Source organism: Helobdella robusta (assembly GCF_000326865.2).
Source record: "Helobdella robusta unplaced genomic scaffold HELROscaffold_17, whole genome shotgun sequence".
In the NCBI taxonomy this organism is placed as follows: domain Eukaryota; kingdom Metazoa; phylum Annelida; class Clitellata; order Rhynchobdellida; family Glossiphoniidae; genus Helobdella; species Helobdella robusta.
In genome coordinates, this window is record NW_008703942.1 from 3,395,390 (window position 1) to 3,415,103 (window position 19,714).

The 19,714-nt window shown below is 32.3% G+C and overlaps 3 protein-coding genes across 3 annotated transcripts; all 3 read left to right on the plus strand.

Moving 5' to 3' along the window:
• Positions 1 to 1,715: 1,715 nt before the first annotated feature.
• On the plus strand, positions 1,716 to 1,904 carry HELRODRAFT_147388 (hypothetical protein; the record flags this gene model as incomplete). Its single annotated transcript, XM_009016181.1, has 1 exon — positions 1,716 to 1,904. A coding segment is annotated over one exon (189 nt), but the record flags the coding sequence as incomplete, so codon positions are not given.
• Positions 1,905 to 4,996: 3,092 nt separating this feature from the next.
• Positions 4,997 to 8,858, plus strand: HELRODRAFT_110615 (hypothetical protein; the record flags this gene model as incomplete). Its single annotated transcript, XM_009016182.1, has 10 exons — positions 4,997 to 5,156; positions 5,599 to 5,678; positions 5,993 to 6,085; positions 6,664 to 6,781; positions 7,005 to 7,034; positions 7,221 to 7,421; positions 7,563 to 7,636; positions 7,871 to 7,974; positions 8,196 to 8,302; positions 8,704 to 8,858. The coding sequence occupies exons 1-10, from the start codon at positions 5,039 to 5,041 to the stop codon at positions 8,856 to 8,858; spliced, it is 1,080 nt and encodes a 359-aa protein (XP_009014430.1). The 5' UTR covers positions 4,997 to 5,038.
• Positions 8,859 to 14,428: 5,570 nt separating this feature from the next.
• HELRODRAFT_130545 (hypothetical protein) lies at positions 14,429 to 18,561 on the plus strand (the record flags this gene model as incomplete). The annotated part of the gene is made up of 5 exons (XM_009016183.1): positions 14,429 to 15,141; positions 15,303 to 15,459; positions 15,783 to 16,269; positions 17,695 to 18,146; positions 18,382 to 18,561. Coding segments are annotated over 5 exons (1,989 nt in total), but the record flags the coding sequence as incomplete, so codon positions are not given.
• Positions 18,562 to 19,714: the final 1,153 nt, after the last annotated feature.

Here is a 19,714-nt window from a genome sequence, read left to right on the forward strand (position 1 = left end):
AATATATATAATTCTAATAATCTAATTGTAAAAAAAAACCTAAATTTTAAAAACTATTAAAAACTGATTTTTTCCAGCACTATAATTTTTAAGATTTGAAAATTTATTTAAAGTCTAAAAACGTTAATAAAATTAAGTAAAACATCGTTTTTATATAAAAAATGGATAAATATTCTGTTGAAGTATTAATAAAAGAAACTCTGATACACTACTGTCGAAATTTTGTTGGGGAAGCAGTAGAGTTTCTGCTGGATGGAATCATCTGCATCACAATTAACTCTGAACCAATTGATACAGTTTTTAAAATCCATGAAACTATTAAAAGCAACAGTGGGGTGAAACCTGTTTTGACTTTTGACCAACTATCTGATGATTTGAATAATGATAACATTGATAAAGACAATGAAACTGAAGAGAAAGGTTTTGTTGATGACAATCTACCTCATCAAAAGCTTTGTGAAAAGAGGAAGTCAGACAACATCAGCAAAAATGACATTGAAGTTAAAGTTGAATCCAATGAAGTTAATATCTCAAATTCAACTACAGATCATGTGCATTCATATTCATGTGGTACATGTTCACTAGTATCAAATATTTCAAAGAGATCACTTATAAAGCATCTAATGAAAGAGCACAATGCAAAACATGATACCATCTGCTTCTGCATGACTAACTCTTGCAACTTGGGTTTTCACTCTGAGAATGAATACCTTGACCATTATCAAATATTTCATAGCAAGAGGCAAAAATTCTCAGATGATAATGACATTAATATTATTAATAGTGTTGCCATGTTTCCAATAAGTTCAAAAAGCAATACCACTAAATACCAACATCCAACAACAAAACACTCAGCAAATGGTTTATTAAATGATGGCACTCTATCTTCATCATCATCCCAAATGGAAAGTAGTTCAAAAATTGAACAAAAATTGTCAACAGAGTTCATAGTTGAAAGTGATGATGAGCAGGAAGAAACCTCACAATGCTCAGTTTGCTCCATCAGATTTTCAGATTTTTCTACTTTAGATTTTCATTCCTCTACATTTCATGGCGTTCATCATTGTTTATACTGCAGTGAAACTTTCAATCACAACACACTCAGGGATTCTCATACATTCTCTCATGTGAAGAGAAATGAACATCTACAGTGCACTGTCTGCTTCACTTGTTTTAACAATTTTGATTCATTTCAAAAGCACAGTTTGCATTGCCCTGGGATGCTGAAAAAGTTGTTTTCTACAAGTATGAATCACTCCAAATCTTTTGATGAAGATGATAATCAGAATCATAGTAATAATGATGATGATGCAATTGACAATGATGTTATTGATTCTAATGAGAATGCTACACTCATTGAACCATTTTTCAATTCATTGTTAACTGAAAATCATCTTCACAATAACATTCAACCTGCATCAACCATTCAAAACCTGAAAAACTCATTCAACCAAAGCTCTATGTTTATTAGTGCAAATAACATTTCAAAAAGTTCAGGCCAAGACAACTTTCAAAACATGGCTACCATTCAAATTGTTTCAGATTCTGAAGATTTCTTTGAAAACGATGACTCTAACCTTGACAATAATTACAACGTGCCGGTCAAACGACCAGGTCGTCGTCGTTACAAAAGGTATGTAAAAACTCTCGATCTCAACAGATGCTTCACATGTGAGATCTGTTTAGAGTACATTCCTGGTGGGGTTGAAGCTTTCAAAACTCATTGTGGTCAGATGCATCAGAGGGTTCCCTGTCCCTACTGTGGATGCACCTACACCCAGAAGGCAAGCATGGAACGACACCAGAGACAGCATACTGGTGAGAGGCCCTATGTTTGCCCCCTCTGTCCCAGGGCCTACACAAGGAAAGAAAATTTACACATGCACATGTCGAGGTCACATCCAATCATTGAACAGTCCGTTAATATGAATAGCAGTGAAAATATTAGCAGTAATATTAACAATAATAATTGTTTTAATAGAGTTGTTAACAATAGTCACGTGAATGTCATTGATGAAGTATTCTGATTTCTTAGTTATTGATTATTGTTTCTATGTAAATAATGTTTGTTATTGCTATTCTAGTTATTATTATTATTGTTGCCGTTATCTTTATAAATCTCTGTGTAATTTATTTACAATTTTGTTTTATGTTATAGAGCTGTTAATCTATCTGTATCTTTATTGTTTCTTATTCAACTTTATCATCTGGATAATTATTTTTGAAACATTCTGATGTCATGTTTCATAGAATTTATAATCTAGTAATTATTTTCGCAAAATTTTATATTAAACAATTTGAAATCAAATTTTTTTGTTTAAATTTTTACGCCAAATTTTTTAGATTATTTACTTTTTGGCAATGTTCGATTTTATCATTACGCTGTCAGAGTATACCTACCGTTCTATATTTCTCTTGTTAAAATGTGGACTTAAATGACATAGGGCAAATAAAATGTGTTTTCACTTGTTTATAATTAATTTTTTTATTAGTTCTGTAAAAATAATAAGATTGAAATTTACGTCTCGTTGACACTGTCATGCTTCCACATGGATATGTGCGATCATAATAGTTAGGGGATTGACGAGAGATGCAGTGGTAAATGGTCAAAAGTTCGACCGAATTAATCTATGATGCTCGAACTTGACGTAGAATTTACTTTTTTAAATATCGACCGCATCCAATATATGCCACTTGGTGATTTTCCGTATAAAATATAATGATCAACGAACGTCAATGCCTCTCCTGCTTCCGAATGAAACGTTAAGACTTAAGAGTAACAATACCTGATGCATCCCAAATTCAAAATTCTATGATTTGTCTTAATTTAAAATAAAACACATTTGGTTTGGTACGGCGCAAGATTGAATCGAATGACGGATTTCGTCGAGTCACAAATGCCAATGAATTACACGTAGGAATTTAAATTTGATATTGGTTTTTACATTTCATGTTCATTTAATACTTGTATTTTGCCTTACCGTCTTTGTCAACCATTTTGATCTCTTTATTTTTGTATGCTCTGCTTCTCTCCTTGCATGCCGCACCAACTCTGCGTTTTATAGTTGGACTTTTGCAAACGCATAATTTAGTCTGTAGGATTGATTAAGCAAGCCTAGCAAAATGCTGTCAGTCAGTTTGTTACTAAAGGACTAAGTTTTGAGGATTTAAAGTTAAATTCTGTTGATTTATTAATGATTGTTGATGAATTCGGCAAAATTAGTATTATATATACCTTTATTAAATATAAAATTAATATAATTGAACAGCAGAATAATACAACCCATACGAAGTTTAGAGCGGATCTCAAGACCCATCTGTCATTGCGGAGCGCTGTTGAACAACGCCGAAATAACGCTTTATAAACTAATTGATTGATATTAACGAAATATGATTTAGTTTAGAATACGCAAGACTGATGGAGGTAGGGACAAGAAATATTACATTTTAGCCCTAATCAGAAAGATAATTTAACAAAAATTTTTTTACAAATTACCTGCGGATAACACATTTAACACCATTAAAAGGGTAACAAAAGAATGGCCATTACAAAATCACATCAGGACAGATGTCGCTAAATGAAATCATTTCTGATTTATAGTTTTTCATAAAATTTATTTACACAGAGTGGAGTATTTTTTTTCACTCAATAATAATAAAAATTGCTAAAAAATTAAGAATTCCGGATGAATATGATATCGTCCACGTATTCCCACTCGTCAGGCAGCAATTGTGAGTTTTTTTCATTATTCGATTTCGAATTTTGAAAACATTTGTTTAGGATTATTCATGAAATTCTATAAGGAAGCCCACAAGTCAGGACTACTTCCCAAAAAACTAAATTTTAGATTTATGATTTAGTTAGATTTGATTCTAGGAAGTTACAATTTCATAACTCGTTCATTCTTTTTTTTTAATGAAATAAGTTTTTTCTATGGCAGCTTATATTCGGCCATATATCAATTATTTTATAAATTTTAATAATGAAATGTTGTCATGTCAGTTAACAACTTTTAACAAGATCAAGTCCAAGTGATATTAGCATTAATTTAATTATTAATGTAAATTTTAATAAAAATTTATTGAGTTAATTTAAATTGAAAAATAAATATATTGGAATAAGTTAAAAGTTTTAACGAAAACACCAGTTTTTGTTTAATTTTAAAATTGAATTAAATAAATTTAAAATTTCAAGTTAAATTGAATATTTAATCTTTATTTATTCACATGTAGCTGGCCTAGGGGATGATGGCACAAGAAAAAGAAAGGTTGTCAGCACCACATGCGAGTTAGTTTCATTTTGTACAATTTTTTTTCATATTTTTTATTTTAGTCAAATCTTCATGCAATAATTATATGTTTGAATTGTTATTTGTTTAGATAACATTAATTAATGTAATATTAAACATTGGTTTAGCTCTGATGATAATGAGGACAGTTTCAGCCCAGACACTGAAGATAATTAGTAAATTTGTTTTACAATTTTCCAATCCTAATATTATTTAATGTTGATTTATCCCATTAACGTTGTCTTGGAATTTGAATAGATGTTTTGTAAGATATGATGAAATAAAGACCCTTGCTTCAAATTAGTGTGTTGAAGCACTTATTAATTGTGCTGAATTGATGAAAAAATGATTGATTATTACATTAATTCTTAACACTCAGTAGCAAGGAAGAAGGCTGCTCATCTTATAGCCAGGACAGAGACAAGAATCGAATTGCCAGGTCTTCTAAGAACCCATTGACGTGATTTTTTCATAGATAGAAGATTCAATCTTTCTTAAATTTTTTCAAATCTTTAAAAATAGAATTAAATTGTTTGTTAATCATTAATATTTGTCAATTTCACTTCATTAAATTTAATATCATTTTCATATTGTCACCATTATTAAGATCAACATTTTTTCATTTATCCTATTTGTCTTTGACAAATCTACCTGCAGTTAAAATAACATTACCTTTTTGTTATCAATATTACAATTGACTGTCCAATAGGGAGAGCCATTGCGAGATAGAGCGTCGACGAAGGAACAAGATGACAACGTACATGAATGAACTCTGTGACATGGTTCCAACTTGTAGCACCCTGGCTCGAAAACCTGACAAGTTGACCATACTGAGGATGGCAATTTCTCACATGAAGACCTTAAGAGGTTTTAAGTTTTGGCTTTTTAAAATTTTTGTAATTTATCGATGTAATATTGAATTCTGTTTGACCAGTTTTTTATGCTTTATTAATGTTTCTTCATTATTTTTTCATGAAGATATAGTTTGGAAATCAACCTGTATGTATTTTTTTTTTTTATAAATTTAAATTGTTGATACAGTTTCAAGATATTGTTATACATCTACGCATTGCTAATGCTGCCTTTGTATTAGATTGGAATGTAGTTGATGAAGAAAGATATTAATGATGCTTATGTTTAATAAAATGCTGTAATAATGATACGATGATGACATATTACAGTGCTGGAATGATGAAATAACAATTTGATCTTGATAACTGCAATAAGGATGATCACAATGATAATGATTATTATTATTGTTGTTGTTGTTATTATTATTATTATAATTGTTATTATTATTATTATTCAGGCCCCAACACATGTCGTAATGATGCAGCGTACAAACCGTCATTCCTCACAGACCAGGAGCTTAAGCATCTTGTTCTCGAGGTCAGTCAGTCAATCAATTAGTCAGTCAATCAATCACTCAACGATAAAATGTTTGCAAAAATTTGAAAAATAGGACAAATGTAATAACATTTGAGTAAGATTTATTTTATAACTATTTGTTATATTCTAATGACGATATAAAAGAAGTAATTTTAATTACAAAAGCAAGTAAAGTTGGTCACAAAATAACTCTGGGTCACAAAAGTTATTTTATTCTAAATTTTGTCCATGTTGATTTCACTTCATTCATACCAAACTATCTACAAACACACACAAACGTATACACAGATACAAATATACACATTCACATACAGGCAACAGACGGATTCCTGTTTGTTTCACAGTGTGATACAGGCTGCATCATTTATGTATCTGATTCAGTAACTCCAGTACTCAACCACGTTCAGGTCACTAGTATTATTTAATTCTCCATTTTTTTGTTTGTTTAACTTGCGCTGTTACCTTAGAAATGGGTCATGTGGCATCACATATTTTTCACCATTTAATAACTTTGAATGTAAAAGTAGCAGAAGTAGAAAGGGACTTTTTCCTCCTTACTACTTTGAAAGGATCACAGGATTTTTGACTGTCATTGCTCTGCCCAATAAGGCACTTTTGTAGATAGTGGATTATGTATGATTAACTTGAAATGTTGCAACTTGTACCTATGTTTTTCTATCTAGTACTTATTAGTTAGTATCTTCTAGTACTTATTAGTTAGTATCTATATATTCTGTGAAGTTTTTTTTGTCTCCTTTTCTTTTTTACCGTTTTTTCCCATCCCACATCATGCAAGCATCATATATCTTTCAAATTTTATGGCTCTGCAATATTGTCAGCTTTGCATTCATTTCCGCATAATATGTACATATGATATTTACATATATGTAAATTAAATTGTGTAAATAATATGTAAATAAGCATAAATAAAAGTGACAACAATATATGAAAATAAAGGCATATTTTAAAATTTGTACACTTACAGTCTGATTGGTATGGCCACAGTTTGTATGACCTGGTTCACCCTGATGATATTGAGAAGTTGAGGGAGCAGCTGGCCAACAATGATATGCAGAACTCAGGGAGGATACTTGATCTTAAGAGTATGTAGTCATGGTGGGAGCGGTGTGAATGTGGAGGGAGAAGATGATGATGATGATGATGATGACTGTTAATTGAAGTTGAATTTTTAAAGTAATATGATTCTGTTCTGGGTTCAATAATTTTATTATGCTAACTGTTTGAAAAACCAAACGTAATTTTAATGACAGATTTTTATGTTAAAGATATTGATGATGTAAATTTATTTAATTTCAACATCAACAGCTGGAACAGTTAAGAAGGAGGGCCACCAATGTTAGTTTTATTTCTACTGTCACCTACATTGCCATCTCATCATTCTATCATCATTGCTATTTTCATTAAGAACATCTGTAAAAAGTATCCATTATGATGTTTTGATTTAATGTTATCACAATCATTTTGTTATATTTACTCAGTTTCTACTGCACCTCCATCATTGAATCATCTCATTTTGAACAGCTTCCATGAGGTTGTGTCTGGGGTCGCGTCGTGGCTTCATAGTACGAATGCGAATCGGGAACACTCTGATAGATGGCTCCACTATGTCGACATCCCATGCCGTTCGACTGAGACAACGTAATTCACTGGGTCCGAGTCATGATGGACACCACTATGCTGTTGTGCACGTCACCGGATATGTTAAGAACTGGCCTCCTGCCGGTTAGTGCCACTTAATCTGGGATAGGGGAAAGTTTTTTTTTGTAATTTTTTCAATTTGTGCTGTTTCATCATAACGTTTATTAACTGTGTTTATTTGGTCTAATTATTAACGATGCTTACCTGTGTGAATCAATGTTACAGGTGCCCAGGTAGATGCAGGTGTGGATGAACACCACAACACCAGTCAGTGTCTTGTGGCTATTGGCAGGCTGCAGGTGAGGACGATGATGATGATGATGATGAGGAGGAGGATGTTGTAATGATCTAATGTGATGAGTGCTTTGGTGGTGGGTAATAATGATATTTTATATTATAATGTAATGATGCCAGGGAACATATAAAATGGAAAGGTTTGATTTTTATTAGATAATGGTGCCATTATATAAATATCAGAATGCTTTGTTTGGTTTTACATTTTAATGATGATGATGATGATTTGTTTTGAACAGGTCACGAGCACACCTGACACATCTGATCTGCAAGGAGGAGGAGCCAATCCACAGTTCATATCGAGACACAACATCGATGGCAAGTTCTCATTCGTTGATCAGAGGTTGGGCCTCTCTCTCTTTCTCTCTCTTGCTCTTCACTTAATTGTAGAATATTTTTCTTGATAATTTTTGCACTCAGTTTTAGGTAGATCTTTTTAACAGAACTTGAATTTAAAATTTTATGATCATATTGTTATGCCCAGGACTGTTCTATTATTAATTATTGAGATAAACAAATAAATTTATGAAATTTATTAATCTACCCTATCATTTCATCGTTCAGAGTGACGACATTGCTGGGCTATCAACCACAGGAGTTGTTAGGCAGATCTGTTTATGACTACTACCACCCAGAAGACCTCGAACACATGAGAGAAACATTTGATCAGGGTTTGTAGACACGTGGCTTGCAATGAATGGTTGAACGTTTTGGTGATTGAGTGATTGGTTCTATAATGATTGGTTGGTTACTGTGGGGAGTTTTTTGGTTCATAACTTAGTTGGTGCTTAGAGCCCATAGAGCATAATATTGAATGACATGCCTTTGCAGACCACCATCAATTGGCCATAAACGTTAGAGGAAGCACTTTTTTTGCAGCCTTCTGTTAAAAACTTCATGTCATTTTAAAAATTTCTTTATTGTAGATGTAAAGTGTTTTTAGTTTATTACATATTACGTTGGTAGTTTATGATATGCAACCAAATCATTCTAAAGCTAATCATTATTCACGATTGGTGCTTAAAGGTGTGTAGAAATAAATAAATCCTAAATAACTTGACAAACTATGCAGTGCTGAAACTGAAAGGTCAGATGGTTTCGGTGATGTATCGATTTCGTTCCAAGACCCAGGATTGGGTTTGGTTGAGGACGTCGTGCCATTGTTTCATCAATCCTTACACAGAAGACATCGAGTATATCGTATGCACAAACAGCAATGCTAAGTAATTGTTTCCTAATTATCTTGTTATTTTTAATATCTGCATGCTGGGTTTGTTTTGATTTTTAGTTCTGATTGACGGTTGTTTGCTTGCAACAAATACACTTTTCGGTTACTCTGAAAAGACCTGCATAGATTTATTTGTTTTATTGGTTTTTTTTATAGTAATTTAAATGAATAATTGTTCATTATTATATTCTTGTGTGCAATTCTATGCTCTCACTTGCTATTTTTTTTATTATCAAGACATTTGAAATGGATCAATACTTGTAACTTTCCGAAACAGAACCCCATCAAGTCACTCGGAAACGACGTCAGCCACACTGGGACAGGCTGGTGCCCTGGAAACAGTGTCAACAGATCAGTTTGCCTCGTATGGTATGGAGTCCGGACAGGGAACAAGTGTCATTCAAACTCCGGGCAACCATCTTTATGGAGATGTCTACAACCACATGCTTACTTCACAGAACTTCTGTTAGTCTTATCATTTTTTATCTTTAAATGAACAACTTAATGAGATGAAGTTAAATAAATTTTAAAAAATTTTCCATTTTTTTTAAAAATTAGCAGCTTCGACTGACACGTACAATGCATACAACCAAAGACCATCAGCCATCAAATATCTACCCTCAAGTTCCTCATCATCATCTCACCATTCCAACATCGCCACTGACAACAACATCACTAATGTCTGGCCGATGAAGACTGCTCCTCCTAGCGGCTACTCAAGACAGGTCACCTAACAGAAATGCTTCAGTACATTATATGCGTTAATTTTGGTGAAGAGAATTTTCATTGTCAGGCTCATGATTTTGAAGTCGCAATGTTCTTTTTTCTTGAAAATAGGATAATGTTTGATAAAATTTTAAATGGTTTAATTTGTTTTGCTAGATTACATTATCTTGGCTGATGTATTTATCATCCAGAATAAGTGAGTAGATGTCAGATAATTTAGTTTAATAAATACCAATTCACAAACAGGAAAACTCGGCATACAACTCCAATATCCCATCAGAGTACGGTCACCTCTTGACCAACAACAACAACAACTCTGATGATTCACAAGGTCTCGTCCCATTTCTCTTTTATAACTTTTGCAATTTTCATGAGAAGGTTGTTTGAAAATATTTAAAATGATCAGTGCAGAGAGCAAACGTTATGATGATAAATTTAATAGCTAAGGTACTTCTCACAAATGCTATTAGCACCGATAATTAGTTATAAGATTAATGAACTTTAATTTCAAATAACGTGAAGTTTTTGTCGCCGCTACTAATAATGATGATGATGACGAGGATGATGATGTTGATGTAATGATGAAACCGTTTGAAAATGCAGGGGCCAGCCACTGTTATACGCAGATGAGCAGCTCATCCTCAACACCCAACAACAACAACAACAACGTTCAAGCATCAATTCGTAACGGCAACATCACAACAAACGGTGGTTATCATGGCAACGCTAGCAACAACAACAGCGCCGCCACTTGGCCAGCGACACACTGGAGCAACAATAACAACAACTTCGCTCAATCTGAACAGCAACAAGCCACAGCAACGACGAACGAACAAGTTCGGTCGTCATCTACGTCATCGTCGAGTGCAACATTACAGCAACAGCAGCTACAACAATTACAGCAGCAGCAGCAGCAACAACAACATTATCCCAAAGAAATGTTATCCGATGTCTATGGTAGTTTAATGGACACAACGAATAACGATTTTGCAGATCTCTCTAATATGTTTGGACACTACAGCTGAATTTAATTACTTTCATTCGTTTGTTACTTTCATCATCTCTTACTTTTAACATAATTATGTTGTATAAATATTTATTATGATGTGTGGGTGTGCATATGATGACGCATTCATGATTGGATTAACGCATTCTTGTTTGCGTGCATGTCCTAACTTAATTAGCAGGACATCTGCAAGTATGTTGATGATCATATCCATTAAACTGTTATTAATGCGCGCGCGCACACACACACACACACACACACACACACACACACACACATATATATATATATATATATATATATATATATATATATATATATACATACATACAAACGTACGTACATATACATACGTATTTGTGTTTGTTTGTGTGCGGGTGTATATCGGCTTGTTGTCATAGTTTTATTTAATCAATTTGCTCCTCTGCTGGAACATTAATTTATGTATATTTCAATTTAAAAAATATAATTTTCACAATATAATTTAAATATTTAATTAACTTGTTTATTTTTTTCTGTTTCACTTTATTGATTTTATTATGAGTTCACCCAGTGAACTATTTAAAAAAGTGTTTCATTCATTCAATCAATCATTCATTCATTCATTCATTCATCCATCCATTCAATCATCCATTCATTAATTACTTAGCATTTAAGAAACAAACTGAACCCAGGGTTTATTTGGATAACATAGACATGTACATAGAAACAGAGAGACATCAGTTATTTTACTTTTATATTGTTTTTTTTTTAAAGATAAATTTAATAATTTGTATTTAATAATTTAAATATTGAATGGTAAATAATGAGTTTATGTTTTATATTCATTATTCAGTGCTAAATTTATTATTTTTGAATGTCAATTTTATTTACAAGTTTCTGTATACATTCACACATCCGTATGATATTGCGCGTGCATATACAAACGTACATACATAGAGGCATACGTGCGAGTATATGTCTGTTTGTTTGTATCGTACATGCAGTGTGCAATTTTTTCAGTTGACAAACTCCTTTCCATGTCTGAGACTTAACGTTGTATGCGTTCGTAGTTATGTTTGAGCTTCAGTTGAAATATATACGTATGTATGTAATAATTACTCATTAACATGTGTACTTTATACCCTGGTATCCTGATATATGTTTGTATCTTTGTATGTGTGCATTGTATGCTATTCTGCTAGTGTGGTTTGATCACGTTACAGTTAAATTGAATGATAACTTTTGAATATTTTGTATCTGGAGATATAATCATGTTAGTGTTGGTTTTTTCATATTCATGTTTTGTTATGTGTAAAAAAACATTGTATGCTTGTTTGTTATGGTTTTGTCTAATTTGTATATCATTATTTTTTTTGGTTGTTGCAGTGCTCAGTTTGGTTGACCTTGGCTTACTAAAGAAAAATTATTTGTTGTAAAGATGTTATGATAATAACAGATGTTTATTAATGAATTCATCATTGAGGTTAACACATTCCACCAACGCGTTAATTTCAGACCTGGATGTGCTGATAGCCTTTCCAAATATTAAAAATAAAAAAAATGAAACAAATTTTTGAATCAATGTTAAGCTATCTCCTGACGCACCTGTTTTTAGATGCATTTTTACGTTTTTAGCTCACGGAAAAACTTCCAATTTTAGTCTGCGCTTGTTGCTCGATTGAATCGTCGTCGTTACATTCAGTCTAAATGTCAATGCATATCCCATGTCCGTGTCATGCATTTATGTGTACATAAGTTCGTTGTTTTCATGTCGTCGATTACTTATTACGTATGACGCTAATTCGTAGATATGATTTTACGTTGGCTGTTGTTGTTACTGTGGTGTTGAGATTCTATTATTTAGAGTTTTTTTTTAAATTATTTATCAATGTAGGTTTTTTATTCATTTAAATTTAAAAAATTTTATTTTTATGGTCGTGGTGTCTTTATATACATATATATATAAATATATATATATATATATATATATATATATATATATATATGTATATGTATATTTAGCATTTTATGCTTTTAATTTGCATGAAAGATGGCTGTTATAAAAAAATAACATTTATGAGAGCCCACATGTTCATACGTGTGTTTTTGCGTGTGTGTATAATATACGCATGTGTCTGTATCTATTTATTAATAAATATAAACGTGTATATACACATTCGCTGTGTCGATTTTTTAGTGAAACGTGTTTGCATTGCAAAATTTATACTCTGACGACCGTGCAGCAAAACTGGGGTTATTTTAGTTTGCGAGAAATCGTTCATGTGTGAGTAATCGTTTTTGCTTTTTATCACATATTCACATCTACTGATGTTTCTACCTTCGTTTCTCTCTCTCTTTCTCCCGTCTATTAGAGCCCCATGCAGATAAGATTTTTTAAAACCGCAACCCCTCGCATTCGTACTACTCATTATCCGCACCGCAACCGCCAAGAGGCAACCAAAATCGGCCGTCTTAATCTCATGTTTAAAATTAGAAGAGCAATTTATTTACATTATAATTATAATCAGACAGCAGATAATCTGCTGAGAAGAATTCAATAAATTTCTAATTTAATAATTGAAATAACATCGGTTATCAAATAATAGATTTAATTCAATCTCATTTTTTTGGTTTGGATAAATTTTCATTTTTGATTTTATATAAATCTATGGCTAGATCTAAATTAGATTATGCTTCTGCTCGATGGTCACCGTGGCAAATTGGTTTGATTGGGAAAATTGAGGGAGTTCAGAAAAGTTACTAAATTGTTGTATGAATGTCATGGTATGAAATATAATGAAAGGCTGAAGTTTTTAAATTTATCCACAAAATTTTATAGTATCAGAGATTTGACTACTTTGTATAATATTTTGAATGATAACTTTAATAGTAATTTATATCCCGATCTATATAACCACGCAACTCAATGTAACCGCGCAACTTTATATAACTGCGCAACTATATATAACCTCGCAGCTCTATATAACTGTATATAACCGTGCAACTCTATAACTCTACATAATCGCGCAAATCTATATAACCGCGCAACTCTTACCAATGTACGTGTAATATACACGTTTGATTGAGTGTATCGTTTGGATGTGTGTAATGTTTGGATGTGCGTTTGTTTTGTTGGTGTGTGTGTGTGTGTGATGGCGATGTGAAACATAAACAAACACACAACAATCAATAAGTGAGAAGTAGCAATAATAGAAATCAATTACTTAGATAAGTTAAGTCGTTAGATAAGGAATAAGGAAATAGAAGGAAGTTGAAGACAAACATGGGACAACAACAGCGGACAAGTGAATGTATTGTTATAATGTATGTGTGTGTATCCCTGCTTTAGAAATCTTCTCTACTGACATCCAGTCTCTTTTCGCAGACCATCCATCGCTTGACACACACCACTGACTTGCTCAATACCATCACCTTCCAAACGACAGAGAATTACCCGGACAGAATTTGTACTTGGCCCATGGAACTTACTCCAGCGAGAGATGAAGATTATAGTTATATGATCTATGTCATTTTCTTCACCTTATAAAGATGGTGATAAATGCATTTTTGTGTTTCTTGAACCACACTAGATCAGCCAATGTACTACTTACTGTAAGTTATGTCTTGTTTCAACCTTCGACATTTTAAATAGAGAAATTTTGTTGCATTCCCATTGAATAAATGTTTTTAACAGGAATGCACTTTTAGAAAATGTTTTGCGTCTGTCGTTACCGACGTTTTAATTAATTCAAATTTAACATTCACAACCAAAAAGTTAAAAAGTTAAAATTTTAAAATCTTCTTTTTTAAAAAATCGTTATGAATTTGCTGGTTAACTTTTTTGTCATAACTTCTCTCTACATAATCGGCATCTTAATTTTCACGAGTGGTTTCTTACTGAGAAGGACAGTAGTTGAGGAGACCAGCAAGTGTTCATCATCATGGTCACCTGGAACATCTTCATTTTTAAAGTCACATTGCGGTAATAGTGGCAAGTTTTCAAAGGCGGTTCTACTCATAATTGATGCTTTGCGATATGATTTTTTAACTTTTAATGATAGCTCAGAAGTAAAATTAAATTTACCATATCAGAACAATTTCAACCATGTGAATTCTCTATTAAAAAGCCAGCCAAATAATGCTAAACTTTTCAAATTTGTGGCCGACCCGCCAACTACAACTTTGCAAAGATTGAAAGGTTTGACAACTGGTAGTTTGCCTACATTTGTTGATGCTGGATCCAACTTTAATAAAGAAGAAATAACTGAAGACAATTTCATAGATCAGTTAGTTCACAATAACAAATCAATAGCTTTTGTTGGGGATGACACATGGATGGGTCTGTTTCCTAATCGGTTCAGTGATGTTCATTCATTTCCATCATTCAATGTGAAAGACTTGGATACAGTTGACAATGGGGTGATAGAAAACTTTGATAGACTAATTCGTTTCACAAACTGGACTCTGTTGGTTGGTCACATGTTGGGCATTGATCACTGTGGTCACACATTCGGTCCTCATCACATCAAAATGAAGGAAAAACTCATTCAGATGGATAATTTCATCAGGTTATATTATATTTTAAATTTTATTTGAAAAATTGATTTAATTTATAATTCCATTCTTTTGTTAGATTATTTTAGATAATTGTTTAAGTTTATATACTTACAGATTTTAATAGTGATCCAAAAAATTATTGTTATTAAATTAAGTTAAATATATCTAATAGAAATATAACTGAAAGTTTGAATAATGATACAATACTGTTTGTGATGGGTGATCATGGGATGACAAAGACAGGAGACCATGGAGGAGATAGTGATGAAGAGGTTGATGCTGGTCTCTTTGTTTACAGCAAACTGCCATTTAGTCGTCACCAAAATAAGGTGACTAATTTTAAAATGTATATCTATATGTATCTTATATCTTATATTTATGTACTTTTATAAATTTTTAAAAATGTGTTATGTAGTCATTTAGTTTGTAATAGAACAACAATGCTTCAGTTTTTTCTTTATTAATAAACTGTGGCACATCATTTAAAGGCATGAAACTTTAAGCTAAGTAGACAAATGGCAGTTATGCTTAAACGCAACTACAGATGTTTGATTTTTTTAAATTTTTAGTTAATTTTTTGATCTGATATAGGTTTTTTAATAGATTGCATTTGTAATAAATATAATTTTTTATTCAGGGACGTGCTATAGAGATATCAACTATTTCTCAAGTCGATCTAGTGCCCACCTTCTCATTATTGCTGGGCCTACCCATTCCCTATCAGAATTTAGGCATTGTCATTCCTGAATTGTTTCCATCTGAGGATGATAATTTGTCTGATGACAGCAAGCATGCATCATCAAGCACCGAATTTCAAGCTCTCGTGGTTCTATATGCCAATGCAGAGCAGATAGCAGATTATGTTGAAAAGTATTTAAACATTTCAGGGTCATCACCAAAATTGCAGGAATTGTTAATTTCTTATGAAAAATTAAAAGCTGACTGTTTCTATTTTATTGAAAGTATCAGGAGCAAACATCATGTAATTGATAACGCTAAAATGAAAAAATTGATCAAGAATTTATTGAAGTTTATGACATCAGTACGAAATGTTTTGAAAGAACAATGGGCTAAATTTGATACAACTTTAATGTTCATTGGGATTTTGTTCATAATATTAACTGTGCTTTTAAATTTGAGTTATGTTCTTTGTGAGTCACAATCTTTATCTAATTGGAAAGCCTCAATATTTATTGTTTTAACCATTGGTTTCTTCCTTGTAAATTCATTTTACAGGTACCTGGTGGGTTTTGTGTTGGTTCTCTATCTTGTTGGCATCCTCCTCTATTCAGCTTATAAAGTTTTCAGTAAATTTTCAAGATTTTTATTTCATTCTCTTTCCATTGAACAGTTGTTCTGCTTAACTTTGTGGACTGTTTACTTGGTTTCTTTTTTTTCAAATAGTTTTGTAGTTTATGAAAATCTGACAACTCAATTTTTACTTCAAAGTATCATTTATTTCCAGTTATTTTACTCCATTTACAAATGTTTATCATCTCAGTGTAGAAACAATCTCCCAAAAGCAACGTCCAGCATGTTTAAGAAATTCCCGGTTATATATTCAGATATGAAAATAATTTGGAAGCGTCCCATGCTCTATTTAGTTCTACAATCATTCCTCATCAATCTTTCTATTTTTTTTTCTCAAACATTTCAAAGCTGCAGAGAGGAACAGACCAACTGCAAAGATTTATATTCGTTCAAATTGCTAGCTGATGATAAAGTTGCATTGTCGATGATAGTTAGAAATAAATTAGTTCTTGCCTTTATTGCCATTGCCCTCTTAACTTATTCAGTTTACAGATGGTTGTGTAAGGATGGCAGTTTGAATGGATGGTCTCCGGCAGCTGTCATTGGTCGGTACATCTTATTTTTCATTTCTATCTTGATATCATTGCACTGGTTGCTGATATCTCTCTCCATATCAAACGTCAATCAAAAAAATTTATTTCATTTTTACACGAAGATTGCAAGCGCTATATGTTTTCTAGTTTTACTTAGTGGAGCTGCCCTCATGTGCTTTCCATTGTGTTTGTTCTGTGTAAAGAGATCTCATCTCAAAGAGGAGCGTGACGCTATGAATCTGAACGTCTTAAATAACTTGATACTGACATCCAACAGTTCCAATAATATCGTTCCATTGTTGTACAACCACTTAAAATCTCAATGGCTGAACCGAGAGAAAGATGAGGAAGAGAAGTACAACATTTATTTATATGGACTTGCCACGGTTTATTCTTCACCTCTTATTATTCTCCTAATTATTTCTTCCTTACTTCTGATGATGATTTTGGGGTTCCAAACAGCACCTAGTGTTTTCTTGTTACTGCTCATTATCTTTCTTATGCTCAACATCCATTCATACAGATGTCAACTTGCAGGAAAGTGTCTTTATGGTATGTTAACTTATGTACGTTGCATATCTGTTGTTGTTTTTTTTTGTCATATTTCTCTCTCTCTCTCTCGTATGTTTTATTGTTTTAAATGTTTTAAATTAAGATTTTCGTTTTAAACAATGCTCATTCCATAGTTTGTTTGAACGTTTTTCATTATAATTTTAACAGGAAATGTTCCAACAGACATGATCATTGCGCTACTGCTTCTAGCATCTCAGCATTTCTATTCAGTAGGTCACCACCCTACCATTTCTTCCATAAAATGGGATTCGGTCTATTACATACTTGAAGGTGACAACAACCCGCACCTTCTGATATCTCTCATACTCTATTTCAATACGTTTGCGCCTCATATCATCGTGGCCCTATCTTTACCACTTTTCATATATTGGCCTCTCACCAATAATGCAACTGGTTCCAGAGCAGGCTCCAAGAAACAGAGCGAAGTAGAGAGTGTTACGGATGCAACAGTGAGGAATTCATCTGGTAGTGATGCTACCAGCAATGATGGTCATGCGGATAATATCAAAGGGGAGTATGTACTTAACGATGATAATGAAAAGACCAGATCCTTATTTCATCAGCTATGTTTCAAGGCAATCCTCTTTCTGTCTCTGAAGGTCGTTCAATTGTATGATGATGAAAATATTCAGAAGTTGTTAACACATTTACCCGTTGCTTCAATGATTTAAGTTTATTGTTATATAACGTTACTTGTTATATTTTTAAATAATTTGTTTTTGTAACACGTTTATTGTTATATTGTTGAAATCCGCATTGTAATAGCATCACATAGATAAATTTTATGATGAATACAACGATCAATTAATTCTCATTTCACCTCTCAAACTGCAGGTGCTTGCCATGATGCTATGCGTTACCATCCATAGACGACACCTCATGGTTTGGAAGATTTTCGCCCCGAGATTCATCTACGAGATTGCCGGCTTCTTGGTTTTTTCTATCACCATCATTTTCGATTACCTGTTTTTGCTCAGGACCAAAAGAGCAGTTGATAGATTTGTTAATAAAATAACTAAGTGATTTGGTAAAAAATGAATAACGTTCTTTCTCTACTTATTTGTTTAATTTTTTAATAATATTTGTAAATTGTCAATCAAGTTTTGTTAGTGCATTGTTGTCGGATGAGTTGTGTTTGTTTGTGTTTTAGAAACTTAAATTATTCATTCATGGTTATTTTCACGTTTTTCAGTTTGCATGTAGAGTTTGTGTCTGTCTTTCTAGCCTTTCTAATTAAATATTTCATCATTTTTCTAAATGGGTTTAAGAGTGTTTGCTAGTTTTTTTTACGGACTAATAAAATTGTTAATAGATATTTTTGGTTTTATAAATTTTTATTCATTGATCACTATCATATTCTGACAAGGTCGACGTTACGTTAAAGATGATCTACTGCCTTTTAACAATGAAAGACTGAAACAAAGTTCAAAATAGTTCAGTTTCAATTTAAACTGCTTAAAAGGTATTATCAAAATGTTTCTAAAAAATGCTGTGACTGCATTTACCACTGAAAATTTTTTCAATAGATTTTCAAGCAGTTTATGGGAACTTCTTATTAAAACAATCCACAAGTGAGTTCTTATCAGCAATTGATAAAATTCGATAAAAGTGAAGGTTGTTCATTATAGCTAGTTCTTACGAACAGGATTGCACGCGCGTACGTATAATGCAATTGTACACACAGACACACAATCAAACATGTATGTGTATATTACCTATAGGTGTATGCAAGTATGTATGTATGGATAAGCACACACACACATGTGTATCACAAATATATATATATATTCTGTATGAAAACACAATATATAATCTTGTGTAAACCATAAACGATTGTATCACATGTACAATTGATACAATATAATAGGATACAATGGAAACCTCCTTTCTCTATTTCTCTTTCACATTCTCTCTTCTCATATAGGTGTTCCAAGTTAATTTTATAGATATATTCTATTTTTACTCTCTCTCTCTCTCTCTCTCTCTCTCTCTCTCTCTATATATATATATATATATATATATATATATGATTCTATATATATATTGTTTTATTTGAATTAACTTTTAGCTGAAGTTCAAGTGTGCTCGTGTGATAAGTTGAGTCGGTGTTGAATTTAAATGCTGGATGCACTGGGTGCTGTTTTCAGTTCAACAAATTGTAACTGTA